Source organism: Bos javanicus, chromosome X (assembly GCF_032452875.1).
Source record: "Bos javanicus breed banteng chromosome X, ARS-OSU_banteng_1.0, whole genome shotgun sequence".
NCBI classification, from domain to species: domain Eukaryota; kingdom Metazoa; phylum Chordata; class Mammalia; order Artiodactyla; family Bovidae; genus Bos; species Bos javanicus.
In genome coordinates this window covers 36,818,754-36,841,586 of record NC_083897.1, presented here as the reverse complement: position 1 = coordinate 36,841,586, position 22,833 = coordinate 36,818,754, and the positions used below count along the sequence as shown (strand labels likewise).

The following is a 22,833-nucleotide window of genomic DNA, read 5'->3' as shown; positions in this document are numbered from 1 at the left end:
ATTCCTATGGGGAGTTCTAATGGGTCGATTCAATTTCAGCTGGGATGACGCCACTTAGGCAAGCATTAAGAGCTATAGCTCCGGGAAAGCAAATGGGGGGTGGGGTGGGCGGTGGAGGCTGGGGAGTGGGGAGGGGCGGAGAGAGAGGCTCTAACAAGGAGCATTAAATCTCTCCCCTCCCATCCTCCCGTATAACCCATTCACAAGACCTCGAGAAAATGTCTACATTCACAAAACAGCGGGCTCGCTGAGCAAGCTGCACACACACTGCGATCTCATCCCCCCTTCCTCCCGCCTCCAACCACCCCGCCGCTCATCTCTCTGCGGACGCTCTACCCACGCCCCCGAAGCTACACAAATCATCGGACCCTAGCGGTATCTCTTGCTCTGTCGAGAGACCCCGGGTCTCCCACCGCAGTTGCTGCGGCTTCGGTTCAGCTGTCAGATGGGAAGGGAGACCGAGGCGGAGGCATCAGGGGAGGAGGAGGAGGGAAGAGAGAGGAGGGAAGGGGGAGGGGCGGGGGAGGGGAAGAGAAGGGGAAGGAAAAGGCTGGAGGAGGGGAAAAAAAAGGAGGAGGAGGAGGAGAAGGAGGAGGAGAAAGAGGCGGGGGAGGACGGGGAGGAGAAATAGGAGGAGGAGAAAGAGGAGGAGGTGAACAACTTACCCTGCTGAGCTTTCTTTGGGGAATACGTGCATCAGGATTGAGATCTGCATGGAAAATCTACACAAAGTATCTGCCACTACAAGTCCGACTCTCCTCCTCAGCGCCACCTTCTCTCTCTCTCTCTCTCTTTTCCCCTTCCTCCCTTTCCCTTTTCTGTGCTGTGTCAGAAAGCCCGAGACAGAACTATCTCTGTTTCTGGCTCCACTGCCAGGGAAGGAGTTTTCATTCAGACTTTCCGAAAAGAGGTGGAGAAACCTAAAGACTCGGGAGAAGAAGAGGTCCTTTGAGCCAGATGGACCATGAGTTCGGCTTCTCTCAGCATGGCTCAGACCTTGCTTCAAGGTAAGCTGAGCGATGAGCTCCTCAAGACCTCAGAATCCTTTCTATGCAATGCACAGATTGCCATTCATTCCCGTCATCGTGCATGTGTGTGTCTCTCTGTGTATGTGTGTGTGTGTGTGTGTGTGTGTGTGAGAGAGAGAGAGAGAGCGTGTCTGTGCACGCGCACAAGCTCAAGCGCATGGATGAAATAAAATGAAAACCGTTCAACTGAGATTTCAATGAAACAGCCCCTTGCAGAAAACTATCCATGTTAGACATGGCTAAATCGAAAGGGAACTTCGAAATCACTCTTCCTACAGCCCCGATGTCAATGGAATTTCTAGGCTGTTGACCTTAAGGTGAATTGTGGGGCTTGCCTAAGCCCTGGGTAGCGCAGCCTAACCACCCAAGCTGAGAACATAGGGGGAACCCGTGCTGAGGCCAGTCTGGCTGCCCAGCGGGCATCCTGTCAGTGCAGGGCTAGTCTCCGATTGGCTCACAAGTCTGGGCTGTGCATCGCTCAGATTTCATCACATCACCTTGCTCTGGGTAGAAATGGTGCAAGCTGACACGGCATAACCCCCTACTTACATTGAGTCAGAGCAAGGATTTAGAAACCTTTGGATCCAGGCCGGGGTGTGTGTGCACATGTCTCTGTGTGGCATATGGAAATTTTGTCCACAGTGAGAATCTGTCAGCATATCTGGTTAGCCAGTAGACGTTTGATAGGACCTAGGGCCGTGGTGCACACTCCTTTCCATTTGTCTAATGATCATTGCCACTAGCCTCAGTATGCTGCAAACCCATGTTTGATGAATGGAAAACAGACCTTGAACTCTTAAATGGAAAATCTATTTTGAAATGCAAACTATTGTTGCTTTTCTGGGTGCATTAAAGCGTCACTGTAATATAATTTGGCTATACCAGGTATTAAATCATGTTCCCAACAAGTCAGCTGCATACATACATACAGGTAAGGCACAGGCTAGCTTTTTATCCCCAGAGAAGTATTAATCCTGTTCCCTAAACGTCTAAATAAAAATTTCTAAGACTTTGGTGTACCATTCTATCCATTTTGGCCTTTTGTTTGTGTTCTGTTTTAGGTCTCTCTAGCTGAGAAACAATCTAGTTAGTGAGTGATCTGGGTGACTTGGAGTCAGAGTTGAGAAGTTGAGTTAGTGGGGAAGTAAAGAACCTGAGGGAAAGGGCACCAATTCTTCATGAAAGACTTCTGAGGCAGAGGAATACAACCAGCAAACCCAGCATAAAAATTTAGAGCATAAGGACAAGAAAGGACTTTTCAAACCTTCCTTTAATACCCCTCCTCATTTTGCAGATGAAGAAACAGGCCTGGAACAGAAGTCACTTGCCCACAGTCACCCAGAACTCAGTTTCCTGTCTCTTATAAAAGAATTTGGGGCTTAAAGAAAGATTCCTACTTCTTAAATGAAGAACTAGCATTTTCTTCAGGATTAGAAGTCTGTGAATTCACTTGATATTACAAGTTTTCCTTGTAATATCACTATACTAAAACACCCCTATCTTTAAAAAGGCAAGCTCTTACAACTGCAAGACCCTCTGGTTGGAAATAAACTGCTGTGTGTCTTAATGAAACTGAAGGTAATGAATAGGACTAGGGTAGCAAAGTGACAAGTTAAGAGTTAAATGTGGTGAGAACCTGGCAGCTCCAACAAGATGTATGTGGTAGGAGGGAGGCCCACTCAGTGGCTGAGAGGTTAGTAATGTAAACTATATACAACTTGGTATTTGTCAGGGGGGAGTGCTTTGATAGAGATGCAAATGCTTTTGCACAGAGAGGGATTTTGAGAGAGCAGACTTTGGAACAGTAGAACTAAGAAAACACAGAAAGCCATAGCAGAAATCCCCCCTATGTTTGCTTTCGGTTATTCTGAGAACGAGTGTATATAACAGCAGAGCACAGAAAAAAAAAAAGCAACACACCCCAGAGCCGTTACACAGTAAGGTACAAAACAGCATTGAACCCATAGGAACAGGAGAAAACAGGAGCCAGCCTTCTCTTCTCCCTTCTTCCTTGAAATCGAGCTTGAGTCATACCATATCAGAAAGGATTTATCACCCAAATCAAAAGCCTCTTAAAGGGGTTAGCATAGAAGAGCTTTAGCTAGGAAAGTTTGCAACTTTAGTCTCAACATGGCAGCTTTTCAGTTCCAGGGAGAAAAGACATTTTTCTTTCATTAACAAACAGCATTTCTTGAATGAATTTAGCTTTCGAGTACCCACGTTCGCATAAGAAAAGACATTTCTGTTTAGGTTGAACATAGCAAATTTCAGGGCTACAGAAACACTGTTGAGAAAGCTATGAGCACCTGGCCAGAGGGACCTAGATGGGAGTGGGTTTACAATGCATCATTCATTACTGCAGAGGCACTACGTGACAGAAATCACTAGATCCCATCCATGTGCAGCCAAGACTTGTAATCACCTTGGCTCCTAGTTCATAATATGTGATATGTATATTCTCTCTCTCACTTCATAGAATATGGAATTGACCTGCAACACAGTCCATTGCTTCACTGTTGCTGCTCACAATGAATGGCCCTTTAATGAGTGGGTTTCTGAATCCTAAACATGCAGGCAGTAGTAGTAGTTTTTCATCTAATCTGTGGGCTGCAGCAGTCCTCCTGTCTATTTGTTTCTCCACTCCACCCCGCCCCCACTTACCTTCCCCTCCAGTATCTATTTCAGTTCATCCTGTTAGCCAGATCGGATTCAGCACATCCGGAATGGCAAACAATTTATTGTCATGCAATACTGGTTTATCCTCCTCAATACCCTGATTTTACCCAGGTCCTACTGCCCACCATATTGCAGATCTTCCACTCTTCATTCTCAGAAAGATTTTATAGAGCAGGAAGAAACCTTCCGAGTTCATCTTGTCAATCCCCTTATCTGGAAGCAAGACAGTAGTAGTTCATCATCCCAGACTGATGCCCAAAGCTTCCTTTAATCACCCAACCAAGTATCTGAACTCTCCAGTCTTGTAGCAGTCTAATCAATATCCAAATACACTCTCTTAACCTAAACACCGTATACCCTTTTGCTGCCAAGATAGAATCCCCTCATGGTTCTGAGTCATTTCTATTATGACCTAAATTCCTCCAAGCTTAGCTTCCAACCTTCTGGGCAAATCTCTGAGATATCTAGTAACATCCTTGGAATCCCATATGATTATCTCCTGTAATGTTAAGACCTTGAATGCTTTCCTTTGAGTTATTGATCCTTGGAATTTCCAGTATGTTCAAATCTAGTTTCCTTTGGGAAATCAGTGACTCTAAAATGCATCCAGTGTATGCATTATTCTTTATACAGTGTAAAGGGCTTGAAAGGCCCCACACATTATTTATCTCATCAATGGGGAATACATTTATTTCTTATACAGTTGTCAAAAGACTCTTCCCAATCCAAGACTCTTAGATCCACACACTCTGCAAGCTGGCTGAACACTGTGTCTTTGTTTATTTGGGTGTTCAAATGAAAACTACCTGTTCCTTTCTAATGCTGGGACTGTGAGTCTTAACAAAAGTACAGCAAAGGTAGGGGTGTAAGACTTCAGGGGGGCTGTGAGTCCAACCCATTTTGCTTTTGAATGCCCTGGTAAACAAGGGCATGTTGCCCAGTTTACCCTCAAGGGCTGAAGATGCAGAAGGTATGAAGAGAATTCTTTTGTCCAATTGTATAGTTATATAATTACAGACCGTAGTGGGGCAGAGTCCTTCAAAATCACCTAGGCCACCCCTATAATTATATAGATAGTGGAACTGAGGCCCCAAAGAAGTAAGTGATTTGACAAAGGTTGCATATTTGAGTCTTAGAATCTCCATAGTGTTTATCTTCATTTTCTTATGCTGTATTGAGTAACACTGAAACAAGTAGCTAAAAAGTGAAATTATAGTCAGACTGGTTTTTTGATGTGATGTGGCAGAAAAGTTATTTTTAACCAAACTAAATCTTCTTTTTAAAAAATGAGCAGATGCAAATTCAACTAAATAGGTTTGCTTTGGGATATAACCTCAAAAGGCAATGAATCCGATTGTATTATTAGCCACTGAGTCCTATATGAGCTACATCTTTTTTTTTCCTTGCTATTGAGCTTTGGGCACATTTCAGTGTCATGCTTGCTTGCTTATGGAAACCTAATCAAGCACTATCCTCTGTCACTTGTTCCTTTCTATTACTCATTCAAGCTTTCCATCCCATATAGTAGTGTGAGTAATCGATCTCTTTTGAGGAGGCCTGAAATCTGATGGATTTCAAATATATACTTTATTCATGCTAGTGTTTCCTAGGTCCTAATGTCTCCAAGATGAGTCTTAGATTTTTGTTTAGGTTTCCTTTTTAGGCTGGTCCGTCTTCCAGATGGTGCAAAACAATAATCTACGGTTGGAACAGTATTTTCCTCATGGTCATCATTATCAGTACCAGGCTCAATCGAATCAGGAGAGAATATATTTTCCAGATATTCAGCTTAGGTTAAATTTTGTATAAAAGCATTGCTGTTCTTTAAGAAAGTCAGTTTATTATATAAGGTAAAGATAGAGAAAAGCAGTCCAAGCAGATTCTGCCTAATAAATCCCATCAGTATAGACTTGACTTAGGGTCGTAATAAGAACAATTACAGGTGATATTTGAATTAATTCAGGTCTCTTCTTTTATGGTTCCCCATCACTAGGGTTACTCCTGCGTATACAAAAGTTTGATTCTGGAGTCATGCCGCCATTTAAAAGAATTACTTCCTCAATCAATTAAAGCAGCTTATGAAGTGAGGAGAACTGCAAGATGATTAGTCTTGGATTTTTTATATTCTTAGGAAGCCTTTTTTCCCATTATTCTATAGATAGTCTAATTTCTGCCCTCTGTGTCTTTGCCATATCTCTGCTATTAATATTATTGGGTCTTGCTTGCTTGCTTGCCTATATTCATTGAATCACAGTGTCCTTTATCATTTGTTTATTTATGCTTATAAATTTCATTGAAAAGAAAGCTTTGATTATATATATATATATATATATATATATATATATATATATATATATAGGGTTGGCCAAAAAATTCATTTGGGTTTTTCTGTAAAATCTCAAAATGTGACCTTTGCATTTGATAGTTTTATTAGAATTTTGATGCTCAAGGCCTAGATTTTTCAGTTAGGAAACATCTGAATGAGCTAACTGCTCCTATGACTCTAGTCATATGATGAAATACAAAAGGAATCCACAATCAGATCTTTGCTCCCAATGTGCTTTATAGTCTGGATGAGAAGACCAGACATGCCTGTAAAAAAAAAATGGATGAGGTCAATTACAGAATCAGGGAGTAACATGAAGACTAAAGTGATTTAAGGTAGTGCTGGGGACAGGGGCTTGAGCTTTGTTGGTTTCCTGCAAGGTACTTATGCCTATGTGTTCTTATTTATTGTTTTTATTCTTTCTCTCCTAGGATTTTCTGATGTGCCCTAAGACCCATGTAACTATAAGGGCTCTTTATCACCGTAAGTGCCAGCCTGACCCAAAACCACTCACAACTCAAGAATCGAGGCAAAATGGATGCTGCAGTGACAGATGATTTCCAACAAATTCTGCCCATTGAACAGCTGCGCTCTACTCACGCTAGCAATGATTATGTGGACCGTCCTCCAGTTCCCTGTAAACAGGCCCTCTCCAGTCCTTCCCTTATCGTGCAAACCCACAAATCTGATTGGTCCCTGGCTACCATGCCCACTGCTCTGCCCCGCAGTCTCAGCCAGTGCCATCAGTTGCAGCCCTTGCCTCAGCATTTGAGCCAGTCTAGCATTGCCAGCTCAATGTCCCATAGTACCACTGCCTCTGATCAAAGGCTCTTGGCCAGCATCACGCCCTCACCTTCAGGCCAGTCCATCATCCGAACCCAGCCTGGAACCGGAGCCCACCCAAAGGCTGATGGTGCTCTGAAAGGAGAAGCTGAGCACTCTGCCATGCACCCCAGTGAGCACCTCTTCATCTGTGAGGAGTGTGGGCGCTGCAAGTGTGTCCTCTGTACAGCAGCTCGCCCTCTCCCCGCTTGCTGGCTATGCAACCAGCGTTGCCTTTGCTCTGCTGAGAGCCTCTTAGATTATGGCACTTGTCTCTGCTGTGTTAAGGGCCTCTTCTACCACTGTTCCACTGACGATGAAGACAACTGCGCCGATGAGCCCTGCTCCTGTGGGCCTGGCTCTTGCTTCGTCCGCTGGGCAGCCATGAGCCTCATCTCCCTCTTCTTACCCTGCCTGTGCTGCTACCTGCCTACCCGTGGATGCCTCCATCTGTGCCAGCAGGGCTATGATAGTCTCAGGCGACCAGGCTGCCGTTGTAAGAGGCACACCAACACTGTGTGCAGAAAAATCTCTTCTGGTAGTGCGCCCTTCCCCAAGGCCCAGGAAAAGTCTGTATGACCTTCCTACCAAGGGGATCCAGAGCTTTCTCCTAGCCCCTGTCAGTAAAGCATAGGCCTCATCTTTGAAGAAGGGGATGAGGAGGAAAGTAGCCAAAATTAGGGCTCACCAGTTTTGTTCCTGCAGTGTCAGGGGAATGGCTAAGTACATCCTGGCACAGGATGCCTTGTTCTTTCTCACAGTATCTATCCCACTCCCCCTAAATCTTTTTATACCCTACCATCTCAGCCTTTATGGCTGTCATGGCCAATTCAGGTGATGTAGAAGCATGAGGATTTGGACACTGAGGGCTGACAGAGCCAGCAATGTGGAGGTTTAGGGGCTCCCCAACATGATACCTCTCGATGCAGGCTCTGAGCATCACTCTGCTTTCCACAGTGCCTTTGGAAGCTTTCCTGTTAGATGGTTTTCACAGGTCCATGTGGAACAGTGTTCAATATTCCAGGGAATCTGACCCCTTCTCCCTGTTTACTGCCCTTCTCTTGTTTGTCTTTTCTCTCTCTCATTTCCTCCCCTTCTTGTGTTAACTCTGTTTTGTACTCCTTTCCACTTCATTCTCGCCCTCTCTAATTCTAACTTTCCTCTCTTTTTTTTTCTCTCCCTACCTTCTCCTTCCTTCCTTCTCTCTCTGACTAATCCTTTCTCTGCAGGTATTTCTATTGTGTTCCATCAGTTTTATGTCTTCTCTTGCCTGTTTCTCTAACACGTCAAGAAGTGCTGTTTTTTTCCATCGGTGTTTCCTTTGACACCAAACTTTGCTATGTTATACTATTTACTAATTTTTATTAAGTGAAATTGATTACTGTAATGAACTGATCACTAGCAATAGTGTGTGTGCACTCATAACCACACTCACCAGTTTATGAGCATATGAGGCAAACTTAGCTTCTATTTCCAGGTTTAATGAGTTGAAGTTTTACTCCCTTTCCCAATAATCACCAGATTCCACTAGCATGCTGAGTAGGATAGTAAACCAGGATGCTCGTAACTTTGTATGTCTGACCCAAGTGCCAAAGGCAGACGTGCTTTATAGCTAAATGAACAAAGCAAAGGATATTACAGAGGTCTGTTCTTTCTTAGAAGCTAACTGCCCTGAGACTGCATGGCTCAGGCCTTAATAATGGACATAAAAAGTCATAAAACTTTAGAGCTGGGAGGAATCTTAACTGTTAATCTAGTTCAATGCCCTTATTTTACAGATGGGAAAACTGAGGCCTAGAATTAGGAAGAGATTTGCCCGAGGTCGCACACAGAGTTCATAGAGTTGGGCCTGGAATACAGGCCTTCTGACTCCTGGTTCAATATTCTCTACACTGCACCACATTAAGTCATGGAAAATTTCTCCTAGGACTCTATTAACAATGACAGAAAGCCATACCCATTCAGTCTTCAGGAATCATGCCAACCTGGTGTGGTGGTCTTTATGTGGGGCATAGTGGGTAGCTAACTTCATTTCAGTTGTCAAGGCTTCCCCCAGTGGACATCACCTTTGGCTCTGTCATCTTACAGAAGCTCAAGTGTGGAAAAGAAAAGCTTAAGGAAGCCCTAATTAAGCTGTATCTTCGCCATTGCACCTACCCTTTGCTGCACACACTGTGCTTGCTGTTGGCTTTGTCTGCAATGGCAGTTGCCTGAGAACCTAAATTTCAGCAACAGTGAAAAACTGAGATGAAAGATGTATAATGCAGAGAACTGACTTCTGTTAAAAAAAAAAAAATACTAAGAGCCTGTGCTATGATTCGCCTTCAATGGGAAAAGGCTGCAGTGGTGATGGCAGGCTCTTAAGGACTGCTGTTAAAAGACAAGAATTAGATAACAGTTTCCCTCTGTCAGTGAATCCAAAATTCACTAAGGAATTCAAAGATGAAGGGCACTTGCTTGAAACCAAGGTGCTCCAACTTAGTTTGAGACTTCCAGACTCTCTATATCATCATCTCTTTTAAAGTGTGCATGGATATGTATTACAGCGTGGAAAGGTGGGGAGAAATGTATAGTCCTACACAGGGGGAAGGAAAAGGGAACACTTTGATGTCCCCTTCTTGGCTATATACTGTAGAAATATGTGCCACTCAGTCTTCGTTGGTTCTGAATCTTCCTGAAGTGTACTGACATTTGAGCTGCAGAGACCCTCACCTTCACTTTCACCTCCTCTTATAGAATTGCTTTGCTCTATTTTTGTATATATAAATATGTTATTGATGATTATTAATAATGTTAATGATATTGCTGCAAATGGTGCCATATACAAGGTTTGGCTTCTTGGAACATTTATAAACCCAAACCACCTCTTCTGTTGCTTTCAAGTCCTTCCATTTTAAGTAACTTCTTTTTATCTTCCAAGTCTGCCTGATTGACCTTTGAACTTATCTACACCTAAAAGCTGGGCCCAGTTCTCTGGGTCACACTGGATGGTGATGAATAGCAACACACATTTCTCTTCGCTTCTGCCTGAAATTTGCTTAAAGCTGAGATATATAAGGATTCTATGACACTAGTGCTTTGTTCTTGGAGCTAAAGTTAGTCTATTGATGTTTGCTTATTAGTTTCAGGGTCCAACATAACACAAGTCCCTTCTCCTTGATAGCTAGCTCCTTGATATCTCAATCCTGCAGTCCTTACTCAGGCAAATTGTGCACTGCCAGAGGGGCCCTGGGCTTTGCCATACACCCAGAGGAGCTCTTCTCAGTGTATTTCTAAATGGCCTTACACTTGGTAGAAGGAACTGGAGGATTATTCAAATGTAGTTGCAATCTGCAGTCTGCTGAATTAGGGCTTTCATTTGCGTCCAAGTTGGCCTGATATGGACTGCATCTGGTTTACGTATAGATGGGTCCTGTTGGGGTATGCACACGGACATGTGAGTGAGTGTGCATATGTAGCCCTTCAGTGATATATATATACATATATTTACATATACATATGTAAATATATATTCACACAACTCTATATATTTTAATGTATCACATGTATATTTAAAATATATACGAAAGAACTCTAAATCCTACAGAGAGGCTCTGTTTTCATTATTTTTATACTTTGTGTCATGTACTGTATAAACAGGAATATTTAGAGGGTGTTTCCTGCTTAGCATTTTTTTGCAGTTAAATCATCTATTATCCCCTAAATCTATTGCTTTCCACATATTGGTCCCTTGATACATTTCATATGGCTTTAGCCAAGAGCCTTTTTTTTTTTTTTTGGTTCTAGCCCATCTTTCATCATCACAATAGCTAAAATAAATATAGTGAACACTTGCATAGTGCTTACTCTGTGCTAAGCACTATTTCAAGCACATTGCCTATTTAGCTCATTTAATCCTCAAGACAACTCTACAATGTATGTAGTATTATGATTGCTATTTTACAAATGAGAAACTGAAGTACAGAGGGGTTAAATGACTTGCCAAAGGTAACAAAGCTTGTAAATGCTGAAACTGAGATGTGAACCTAGGCTGTTTGACTCCAGAGTCAGGTATAGAAGTTTGGAGCATAGTATAAACCTTCGTGGTATAATAAACCTCAAATGGTGAATGGTTCTTTCCCTAACTTCAGTCCACCTGCACCCTAAGAGTTGAAACACACATGCTCCTATGTTAGGAGTGAAGCAATAGTTATAGACATCATATATTAGCTATCTTGCTTCCCAAAATGGAGCCATTACAGATCTCCACTTCCTGCTTTGAAAACATGTTTGGTTTGCAGCCAGTTACCATTTCTCAATCAGCTTATGATATGGAGCCAGTAGGGAAGTGTTTTTACTTTGCTCAAGAGGGTAAGAGTTTATTTGGCCTTCTCTTTAAAGACCCAGGAAATTAATTCAATTCCTTTCTGCAGAAAGTAGAACTAAATCTATGTTTGGAACTTAAGATTGGTTGGAGCTGTTAACATTCAAGCTCACTGATTATATTGAGTGCATTCTCCTGATTCACATGTAAGTAATCCACTGATGTTCATTGGTCAGTATACCACCTTTTCCCATCACCTACTTCACACAGACATTATGTACTATGGCATTATTTCAGAGTTGGAAAGACCCTTAAAGAAGTTCTACTCCAATATCAACATTTTATAGCTAGAGGAGAAGATGCAAAAAGAAAGAAAGTAACCTGCATAAAGTCACATGGTTATAAATTAGGGTGAAATTATGACTTAATTCCAGACTTCCTAGTTTCTGGATGCTCTGGTCTGAGTTTCTTAGAAAATAGAGCTTGAAGCAAAAGCTTACATGAAATCCTAAGGAAGTAGAAGTAAGGAAAAATAGGTCAGGAGGGAAAGAGCAATCTTTTTCATGACAAGCTAATTTCTCAATCTCTTATGATAGGCCATACTGTATCTCAGGCCATCTAGGTGAGGAAGAGAGAAGAATTCACCTCCTATCTCCCATCTTATTAGTCAAATACCTTCCCTGTGGAATACTAACTTCCCTGTTCTTTTGGGTAATGCATGTGTGGGTGCCCAAGCATGAATTTTGGCATTTTCAGCCTTAGCAGCAATGGGGGAGCATTGTGGCTCCACTATAGCAACGGAAGTGTGTGTATAAAGGGAGACATATGAACTTAAACTGGTACACTGCTGCTGCTGCTGCTAAGTTGCTTCAGTCGTGTCCGACTCTGTGCAACCCCATAGACGGCAGCTCACCAGGCTCCCTCGTCCCTAGGATTCTCCAGGCAAGAACACTGGAGTGGGTTGCCATTTCCTTCTCCAATGCATGAAAGTGAAAAGTGAAAGTGAAGTCACTCAGTCGTGTCCAACTCTTCGCGACCCCATGGACTGCAGCCTGGTAGGCTCCTCCATCCATGGGATTTTCCAAGCAAGAGTACTGGAGTGGGATGCCATTGCCTTCTCCGAAACTGGTACACTAGGCTGCTGCTTTTCCCTTACATCTTTAATCACATTCATTGAAAATGAATTGGAGATAACCTATAATCTTTAAAGCACGTAAAGCTTTATTGTGCTGTGAAACATATTAAATTTGCATTCCTAAACCTAAAATTCTCTAAGTAGCTTCTAAGAGCTTCTTTCTACATGGAAATGAGGAGTAACAATCCAGGCCCATATCCTTATCTTGATCCTTAAACCAGTGTTACTGCTTTCAAAGGCCAGAATGAAGGAGACACATAGCTTTCAAGCAAAGACATCTTGTGAGAGACACTGCTCACTGTTTAGGGACCTTGCTGTCATTTCAAAGTTATATATATTGTTTCCACATGTATTTGCTGGCCAGTCCCTTGGAAAAAAAGATGGTAATCATGACACACAAGTTGTCATTGTCCAACTATTAAGGCAATCCTTTTGACTGTATTAGATAATGGTCATGTTTCTGATAATAAAAGACACAGATGACAAGGATTGGGAAATCCCCAAGTCCTTGAAAAACCAACCAACACTGCTGTTGCAGGTTGCTAAGGAAAGAAACCAGAAATAATCCTTCAGGTGAACACCATAGATTTATTAATACAGGGCTTTAAGCTCAAGTCACTTATGTTCTGTTGTGATAAGATGAGATCAGCCATACATGCATCCTAAGGCATCAACTAAGGGGGACTAAAGAATTCCCTTGGCCTTATTCTCCTAGGTCCACACTTTAAATCTTAGCCTTCAAAGTACTACCATTCTGATGACAAAAAGAAACTCTAAAACAAAAGGAATATTAATTTTTGTAATATCAAAAATTAGTTGGCTAAATTTTACTCTAAAATTTTTAAAGAGTCCCCTTCCAATGGGGGTTAAGGCCTCCAATAAGGAGAAGTTTCCAGGCCCATCTTAATACATAAGCTATATTGAAGGGAAAAGAGTAAAAAAAGTTGTGTGAATACTATATATAGGTTCAGAAAGAAAAACAAAGGCTAAGAAAAAAACATGTGAAAGAAAAAAGTTTTATAATTAGTTATTTCTGTCACCCCAAACTCCATTTTACTAACATCTTGGCTCGGCTGTATACTTAAGCTACTCTTTGTCCTTGACTTAAATCAGTATTATTTTTTTCAATCTACTTTCACTGGAATGATTTTGTGTGTGTGTGTGTGTGTGTGAGAGAGAGAGAGAGAGAGAGAGGGAAAGAGAGATGGATAGAGTTCAGAGTTAGGGTATGCACAGTAAAACCCTCAGCCTTTCAAACTCCGTTACAGGACATGTCCCCATAGTATTTGAATCTTATACTAAATGACAGTGTTTCTCTCCTTTATAGAGAAATACCAAACTGAATTTGTGGCTTTACCTGGATTGGCTTCTTAGTGATATGGAAATTATAGTACTCTGAAACCAATTAAATCAGGATCTTTGGAGGTGAGGTTGAGGAATGGATTTTTTAAAAGCTTCCACGTGTTTATAATATGCAAACAGAGTTGAGAAAGCTCAATCATCTTGTTCAATAAATGCAGATACTGAAGTTCAGAGAGGGGAAACAACTCATTCATAAACACACGGGGACAAAGTCAGGAATATGAGAATCCAGGTCTGCTGACTCATAGGTCAGGGTTTTGGTCTTTCTCTACCCTGTACAATCTCTGGATCTTTGGTTTCCTCATCTGTAAAATGAAGATAGGGCTTCCCTGATATCTCAGTTGGTAAAGAATCCGTCTGTGGTGCGGGAGACCTGGGTTCAATATCTGGGTTGGGAAGATCCCCTGGAGAAGGGAAAGGCTACCCACTGTAGTATTCTGGCCTGGAGAATTCCACAGACTGTATAGTCCATGGGGTCACAAAAAGTTGGACATGGCTGAGCAACTTTTATTTCACTTCAAAATGAAGATACTAATGCCTAGAGCTTTTCATGAGAGCCACGAAAGAAGCACATTTTAATATACAAGGTTATGCCCAAATGCAGAGGAATGTTATCAGTTCAGTTCAGTTCATTTGCTCAGTCGTGTCCGACTCTTTGTGACTCCATGGAGTGCAGCACACCAGGCCTCCCTGTCCATCACCAACTCCTGGAGCATTCAAACTCATGTCCATCAAGTCGATGATGCCATCCAACCATCTCATCCTCTGTCATCCCCTTCTCCTCCTGCCTTCAATCTTTCCCAGCATCAGGGTCTTTTCCAATGAGTCAGCTCTTTGCATCAGGAGGCCAGAATATTGGAGTTTCAGCTTCAGCATCAGTCCTTCCAATGAATATAAAGGACTGATTTTCTTTAGGATTGACTGGTTTGATCTCCTTGCAGCCCAAGGGACTCTCAAGAGTCTTTTCCAACATCACAGTTCAAAAGCATCAGTTCTTCAGCACTCAGCTTTCTTTATGGTCCAACTCTCACATCCATACATGACTACTGGAAAAACCATAGCTTTGACTAGACGGACCTTTGTTGGCAAAGTACTGTCTTTTCTTTTTAATATGCTGCCTAGGTTGGTCATAGCTTTTCTTCCAAGAAGCAAGCACCTTTTAATTTCATGGCTGCAGTCACCATCTGCAGTGATTTTGCTGCTGCTGCTGCTGCTACTAAGTTGCTTCAGTCGTGTCCGACTCTGTGTGACCCCATAGACGACAGCCCACCAGGCGCCCCCATCCCTGGAATTCTCCAGGCAAGAACACTGGAGTGGGTTGCCATTTCCTTCTCCAATACATGAAAGTTAAAAGTGAAAGTGAAGTTGCCCAGTCGTGTCCAACTCTTAGTGACCCCCATGGACTGCAGCCTACCAGGCTCCTCCGTCCATGGGATTTTCCAGGCAAGAGTACTGGAGTGGGGTGCCATTGCCTTCTCTGGCAGTGATTTTGGAGCCCCCCCCAAATAAAGTCTCACTGTTTCCATTGTTTCCCCATCTATTTGCCATGAAGTGATGGGACTAGATGGCATGATCTTAGTTTTCTGAATGTTGAGTTTTAAGCCAACCTTTTCACTATGTACAACACATATGTGAGGCTGTCTAAAACAACATAATGAAAGTTGAAAAAAATTTTAATCCATCAATCACTTGGGTACTCTGCCTGCCTACATAGCATGTATGAAGACTGAACACTTGTGCAGATTTTGTGTACCTTTAAAGTAAACTTGGTCTCAGTGACAATCAAAGAAATCAGCAGTTGAGGACTCAGGTCATTCTTTTATTTCTCTACCTCACTGCGATAGGGATTAAAGAAATACAAAATCAATGAGACATCCGGACTTCTTAAACTTGGTCTGTTACAATTTGACCTTAGGATTGAATTAGCCTAGGCTTTCTCAGCTTCCCTGGTGGCTCAGATGGTAAAGAAACTGCCTGCAATGCAGGCAACCCGGGTTCGATCCCTGGGTGGGAAAGATCCCCTGGAGAAGGGAATGGCAACCCATTCCAGTATTCTTGCCTGGAGAATTCCATGGACAGAGGAGCCTGGCGGGCTACAGTCCATGGGGTCACAAAGAGTTGGACATGACTGAGGGACTAACACTTCTACTTCCACTTCTATGGGACTTGTAGGTCCCATTCCTGAGGTCTGTCAGAGGTTGAAGGAAAGGGGCTCCAAAAAAGGACACCTCTTCTTAAAGGCAGTATGTATGAAAAGCCAGGGGGGAGGGCTACCCATTAGGAAGAGCTAGTGCTATAGAAGCCAGAAAGGAGGGAAGTGGCTTTCTGATTTGAGGAAGTATATTATTCGGGGATGTAGTATCCCCAGAATGATCTATAACCACAAGGAATGTATTTCCTGACCTCCAGGCCCCAGAACAGAGTATCCAGACCCATTCCTGTCCTGTCCATTCCAGATACTGGGAAATTCCAGATGGGGCCACTTCTATTCTCCTATTAGCAGTCATACTTCTGGCTACTTGTTTATTTGGTAAAAATGGAATTCTGTACCACATATAAAATGAATTTCTTGTATCTTCCATATTTTGAAAGTATAATACATATTCTTAATTCATCATTTTTGCCAATGACTTTTAAGAGTTAATTTGAAAGTTATTTTAAAATGCAAAAATATATTTAAAAAGTGTAAGTTGCTCAGTCGTGTCCAACTCTGCGGCCGCATGAACTGTAACCCACCAGATTCCTCTGTTCATGGAATTCTCCAGGCAAGAATACTGGAGTGAGTCGCCATTCCCTTCTCCATTATTTAACAAAGCACTCCTTTATCCTTACTTGAGCCATGCTAATAAATTAAAAACAAATCATGATCAAAATGTTTCTATGTGTCACATTGCAAGACAAATTTAAAAACCTATTTAGTAAATACATCCTCATTTCATCTTGAAATGCCTCTTTCAAGAGAGTAGGTAGAGGGACATAGAATTAGTAGGAAGGAAGAGTTGACTCATTGGAAAAGACTCTGATGCTGGGAGGGATTAGGGGCAGGAGGAAAAGGGGACGCCAGAGGATGAGATGGCTGGATGGCATCACTGACTCGATGGACGTGAGTTTGAGTGAACTCCAGGAGTTGGTGATGGACAGGGAGGCCTGGCATGCTGCGATTCATGGGGTCGCAAAGAGTTGGACACGCCTGAGCAACTGAACTGAACTGAACTGAAGAGACTTAAAAGTATAGTAATGGACACTTATAATCCAGACCTACCTCAAGCAGGGCTTACCTTTCAGGTAATTAAGAGGCAATGAGCTACATTCAATCAGGAAAAACTGAATTGTTAAAGGTCATGTTTCAAGAGTCTATAATTTCCTGGAAAATATAATCAAAAAAGCTCCTTCTAATAACTACACTGCCAATAAAATGCTTGTACTTTGCCTTATAACAATTAACACAAGAGCCTAAGATGAGCTGCATAAAATAGCATGTGTACAGAATGAGTAAACAGACTGTTTACTCATAAGGAAGGGTCACATTTGGTTGTAAGGACATTGAAATCTATTTCAACAGAAGTTCAAATAAACATAATGGAGATATTGGACCTGAGAAGGTGAAAAGGGGTAATTACTGCAGAAAATGTTAGACTATAACCTGAAGTCCAGAAGCAACACTGAATTTAGAATCAGAAGACAAATGTAATAGCCCACACGACAGTATGAGATGGAGGAGCCAGCCCTGATGAGTTTCAACCAAAAGATTTATAGTCAGGCATGTGCTTGGTTTCAAACTGAGGAGCCATGACTGAAAAACTTTGTGCTCTTAACTACTAAAATCTGCTTCTTTTTATTTGTTTATTTAAAATTTTTTTTTACTTTACAATATTGTATTGGTTATTACTGTATATCAATGACTATATGAGTAGAGTCATGTGCTGTGCTGTGCTTAGTCGCTCAGTCATGTCCAACTCTTTGTAACCCTATTGACTGCAGCTCACCAGGCTCCTCTGTCCATGGGGATTCTCCATGCAAGAATACTGGTGAGAGTTGCTATGCCCTCCTCCAGGAGATCTTCCCAACCCAGGGATCGAACTGGGATCTCTTGCATTGTAGGTAGATTCTTTACCAGCTGAGCTATCAGGGAAGCTCTGAGTAGAGTCATACTATGTCTCAATTTTCCCAGGACAGTCTCAGTTAATACTTGTGTCACAGAATATTTAATAGTATCCTCTTAGATTCTGAGAACTTACCTTGACATGACTTGTATATAATACATAATGGTATATCTAATTAGCTAATTTTGATAAAAAACATTGCACGAAAAAATATCAGAATAATTTTAGTGTTGGCCCTTCTCTCGTATCCTCAAGCACCACACATACAAAAAATTGAGCCCTCCCGCAATTTTTAAATTTGTCATCACCCGCCTGAAGTCATTTTTGCCAAACTTACATTCCCTGGTCCATCACAACAATTCCCTTGACCCTCTCTCCCCCTAGCACACCCCTAGCCTAGCAAAATCTGAATCTTGGCTAAATAAACAGCCTGTTCCATATTTTTTCCTAAACAGATGAATGTATTTGGAGAAAAACACAAAATCACAAATTTGAAGTGGGCCCTCAGTACTGCCAGGCATTTCGACTTTATTTCTCTCTTCAGTTTATTTTCCAACTCTTTAAAAATGCTACTTCATACTTCTCTTTCATCATACCTCCAATACCTCCACCTCTTCCATACCTCCACTCCTAGTCTGTGTGTGTGTGTGTGTTTCTCAGTCTCTCAGTCATGTCCAACTTTGTGTGATCCCATGAACTATAGCCTACCAGGCTACTCTGTTCATGGTATTCTCCAGGCAAGAATACTGGAGTGGGTTATCATTTCCTTCTCCACTAAGCCTATGACCTTGTCTACGTATCATTGAGAAAATAGAAGTATTCCCTCTTGAACCCACTCCAGCTAGACTTTTGAACTTCCACTGAAGTAGCTCTTGTCCATGTCACGACCAGGGGTTCTACCTCCCTAAGTCCAATGATCAATTCTCAGTCTTCATCTTACCCGATCAGCAGCATTTATCCTACCTGATCATGCCCTCTAACTTAGCTCCCTCACCTCCTTACCCGCCCCCCCCCCCAAAATCCCAGTAGAACCTAAGGCAAGGACTTGCATGTAGCTTGTTTATTTGGGAGGTGATTCAGGAAACAAGAGAAGGGGACTGAGAAGAATGAATCAAAACGTGATGGACCATCAATTCAAGAATTAGGGTTGGGGTCTTACCTCATTGATCTCTCCTTCTACAAGGTCTTTAATAGTTCTTCCTCATCTCCCTGAACTGAATATTAGAGTGCCTATTATTTCAGTTCTTAGTCCTCATCTCATCTACATACACTCTTTTGGTGATCTCATCTACTCTCCTGGATTTAAATATCATTTATATACGTTTTGAGTTAGTGATTTCATCTCCTTTGGATAAACACCCAATAGTGGAATTGCTGGATCATATGGTAGTTCTACATTTAATTTTTTGAAGAACCTCCATACTGTTTTCCATAATGGCTCTGCTAATATATTCCTTCCCACAGTACACAAGTGTTCCCATTCCCATACATCCTTGCCAACACTTGGTATCTTTTGTGATTTTGATATTAGGCATTCTAACAGATATGAGCTGATATTTTACTGTGGTTTTGATGTACATTTCCATGATTGTTAGTGATGCTAACTAACTTTTCATATACCTGTTGGCAATTAGTGTGTCTTCTTTTGAGAAATGTCTATTCAGATTCTCTACCATTTTAAGTTGGGTTATTGGGGGTGTTTTGCTGTTGAGTTCAGTTCAGTTCACTCGCTCAGTCATGTCCGACTCTTTGTGACCCCATGGACTGCAGCACGCCAGGCTTCCCTGTCCATCACCAACTCCCAGAACTTACTCAGACTCATGTCCATTGAGTCAGTGATGCCATCCAACCATCTTATCCTCTGTCACCTCCTTCCCCTCCCACTTTCAATCTTTCCCAGCATCAGGGTCTTTTCAAATGAGTCAGTGGACAAAGTATTGGAGTTTCACATCAGGTGGTCAAAGTATTGGAGTTTCAGCTTCAGCATCAGTCCTTCCAATGAATATTCCGGACTGATTTCCTTTAGGATTGGCTGGTTTGATATCCTTGCAGTCCAAGGGACTCCCAAGAGTCCTGTCCAGCACCACAGTTCAAAAGCATCAAGTCTTCGGCACTCAGCCTTCTTTAGGGTCCAACTCTCATATCCATACTTGACTACTGGAAAAACCATAGCTTTGACTAGACGGACCTTGGTCGGCAAAGTGATGTGTCTGATTTTAATACACTTTCTAGGTTCGTCATAGCTTTTCTTCTTTTAAGTCCATAGCTGCAGTCACCATGTACAGTGATTTTGGAGCCCAAGAAAGTAAAGTCTGTCACTGTTTCCATTTTTTCCCCACCTATTTGCCATTAAGTGATGAGACTGGATGCCATGATCTTCGTTTTTTGAATGTTGAGTTTTAAGTCAGCTTTTTCACTCTCCTCTTTCACCTTCACTTTCTGCCATTAGGGTAGTGTCATCTGCATATCTGAAGTCATTGATATTTCTCCTGGCAATTTTGATTCCTGCTTGAGCTTCATCCAGCCTGGCATTTTGCATGATGTACTCTGCATATAAGTTAAATAAGCAGGGTGACAATATACAGCCTTGTTGTACTCCTTTCCCAGTTTTGAACCAGTTTATTGTTCCCTATCTGGTTCTAACTGTTGCTTCTTAACCTGGGTACAGATTTCTCAGGAGGCAGGTAAGGTGGTCTGGTATTCCCATCTCTTTAAGAATTTTCCACAGTTTGTTGTGATCCACACAATCAAAGACTTTAGCCTAGTCAATGAAGCAGAAGAAAATGTTTTTTTCTGGAGTTCCCATGCTTTTTCTATGATCCAACAGATGTTGGCAATTTGATCTCTGGTTCTTCTGCCTTTTCTAAATCCAATTTGCACATCTGGAAGTTCTGGGTTCACTAGTGTGAAGATTTTTGAGCATTACCTTGCTAGCATGTGAAATATGTGCAATTTTGCGGTAGTTTGAATGTTCCTTGGCATTGACCTTCTTTGCAATTGAAATGAAAAAAGACCTTTTGCAATCCTGTGGCCACTGCTGAGTTTTCTAAGTTTGCTGGCATATTGAGTGCAGCACTTTAACAGTATCATCTTTTAGGATTGGAAATAGCTCAGCTGGAATTCCATCACCTCAACTAGGTTTGTTTGTAGTGATGCTTCCTAAGGCCCACTTGACTTCACACTCCAGGATGTCTGGCTCTAGGTGAGTGCTCACACCATCGTGGTTAACTGGTCATTAAGACCTTTTTGTATAGTTCCTCTGTGTATTCTTGCCACCTCTTTTTTATATCTTCTGCTTCCGTTAGGTCCTAATGTTTCTGTCCTTTATTGTGCCCATAGTTGCATGAAATGTTCCCTTGGTGTCTCTAATTTTCTTGAAGAGATTTCTAGTCTTTACCTTTCTATTATTTCCCTCTATTTCTTTGCATTTTTCACTTAAGGTTTTCTTATCTCTCTTTGCTATTCTTTAGAACTCTGCATTCAGATTGGTCTGTCTATGCACATATAGGATGAAATGCCATAAAGCAAATTCAGTAGCAACTACCCAGAGCTCACACAAAGCTGAGAGCTACAGAACTCAACTCAAATAGCTCTCAGCTTTGTGTGTGCTCTAGGTAGTTTTTATTGAATTTGCTTTATGGTGTTTCATCCTATACATGCCTGGATTAATATTCAGCCAAAGATTCATTAAGATCCCTGTGAAGATTTCTAGGGATCTCTTTCTAACAAGTTCTCTGCTCTCCAATTCTCCAGCCCCCATATTCTTAGCGTCCCGGTATCCTCAAACTCAATTCTCTGTCTTAACTCAGAAAGACTGATGTGCTGTGCTTGGGATTCTTCTTTCAGCACCATGGTCCAGAGGCTGTCTCCAAGCACTCAACAATCATAGGGTCCATCTCATTTTTACCCCTTCCCTCAGGCATCACAATCCTTTGCTCCTGATTTCTAATGTCTGGAAACTGTCATTGCATATATTTTGTCCACCTTTTTAACTGTTTATGGTGGAAAGACAATTTCAAAATTAAAGTCCAAGTTCGATGCATGATACTGGTTGCTTAGGGCTGGTGCACTGGGACGACCCAGAGGGATGGTATGGGGAGGGAGGTGGGAGGGGGGTTTGGGATGGGGAACACGTGTATACCTGTGGCGGATTCATGTTGATGTATGGCAAAACCAATACAATATTGTAAAGTAATTAACCTACAATTAAAATAAATAAATTTATATTAAAAAAATTAAGGTTAGCATCTAGACCTCAGACACTTTTTTCTATACTTGCACCCTAGGTGATTTTATCCAATCCCATTACTTTAAATGAAATTTACATCTTGACATCTCCAAACTTGATTTATCCAGCATGTAAGTCTCTCCTCAACTCCAGATGTAAGCAGCCAATTGCCATATTCACTTGGATGTTTAATGGATATCTGAAGCATTACATGTTTAAAACCAAAGCCTTCATTTCTTCCTATCAAACCTTCTTCCCAGTGTTTTCCATTTAGGTAAGTGACAGTTCTATTTTTCTAGTTGTTCAGTCCATCCTTGACTCTTTTCTTTCTCAAACACTGTACACCTAATCTATCAAGAAGTTCTTTTGATTATAGAACTCAAATTATATATAAAACCCAACCATTTTTTGCTTCCTCCACTGCCACTACCCTATCCAAGCTCACATTATCTCTCATCTGTATTATTTTAATAGCCTCCTAACAGACCTTCCTGTTCCTATCATGGTACTCCCCATAGTCTATCTCCCCAGAATGGCCAGAATGATTCTGTTAAGCTATTAGATAAGTCAAATAATGTCATATCTCTCCTCAAAATCTGCCATGATCTGGGTGCTTTGTATTTGATGTACCTACTACCTTGAACACTCTCCCTCCCTGGTACCTACATGTTTTGCTTATGTTCTTTGGGTTTCTGTAGAATGTTATCAATGAAGCATTCCCTCAAACTCTCACTCTATCATTCTGTCCCTTTACCCTGCTCTAATTTTCTTCTTAGCACTCACCACCACCTAATACAATATGCATTTATTTGTTTGTTGCCTACATCACCTATGAGAATGCAAGCAGAAA

At 41.7% G+C, this 22,833-nt stretch overlaps 1 protein-coding gene across 1 annotated transcript; it reads left to right on the top strand.

Annotated features, from left to right (window-relative positions):
* Nucleotides 1-491: 491 nt before the first annotated feature.
* Nucleotides 492-10,435, top strand: SPRY3 (sprouty RTK signaling antagonist 3). The gene is made up of 2 exons (XM_061408885.1): nucleotides 492-1,007; nucleotides 6,462-10,435. Exon 2 carries the CDS (start codon nucleotides 6,565-6,567, stop codon nucleotides 7,429-7,431), a length of 867 nt encoding a protein of 288 aa, XP_061264869.1. The 5' UTR covers nucleotides 492-1,007; nucleotides 6,462-6,564; the 3' UTR covers nucleotides 7,432-10,435.
* Nucleotides 10,436-22,833: the final 12,398 nt, after the last annotated feature.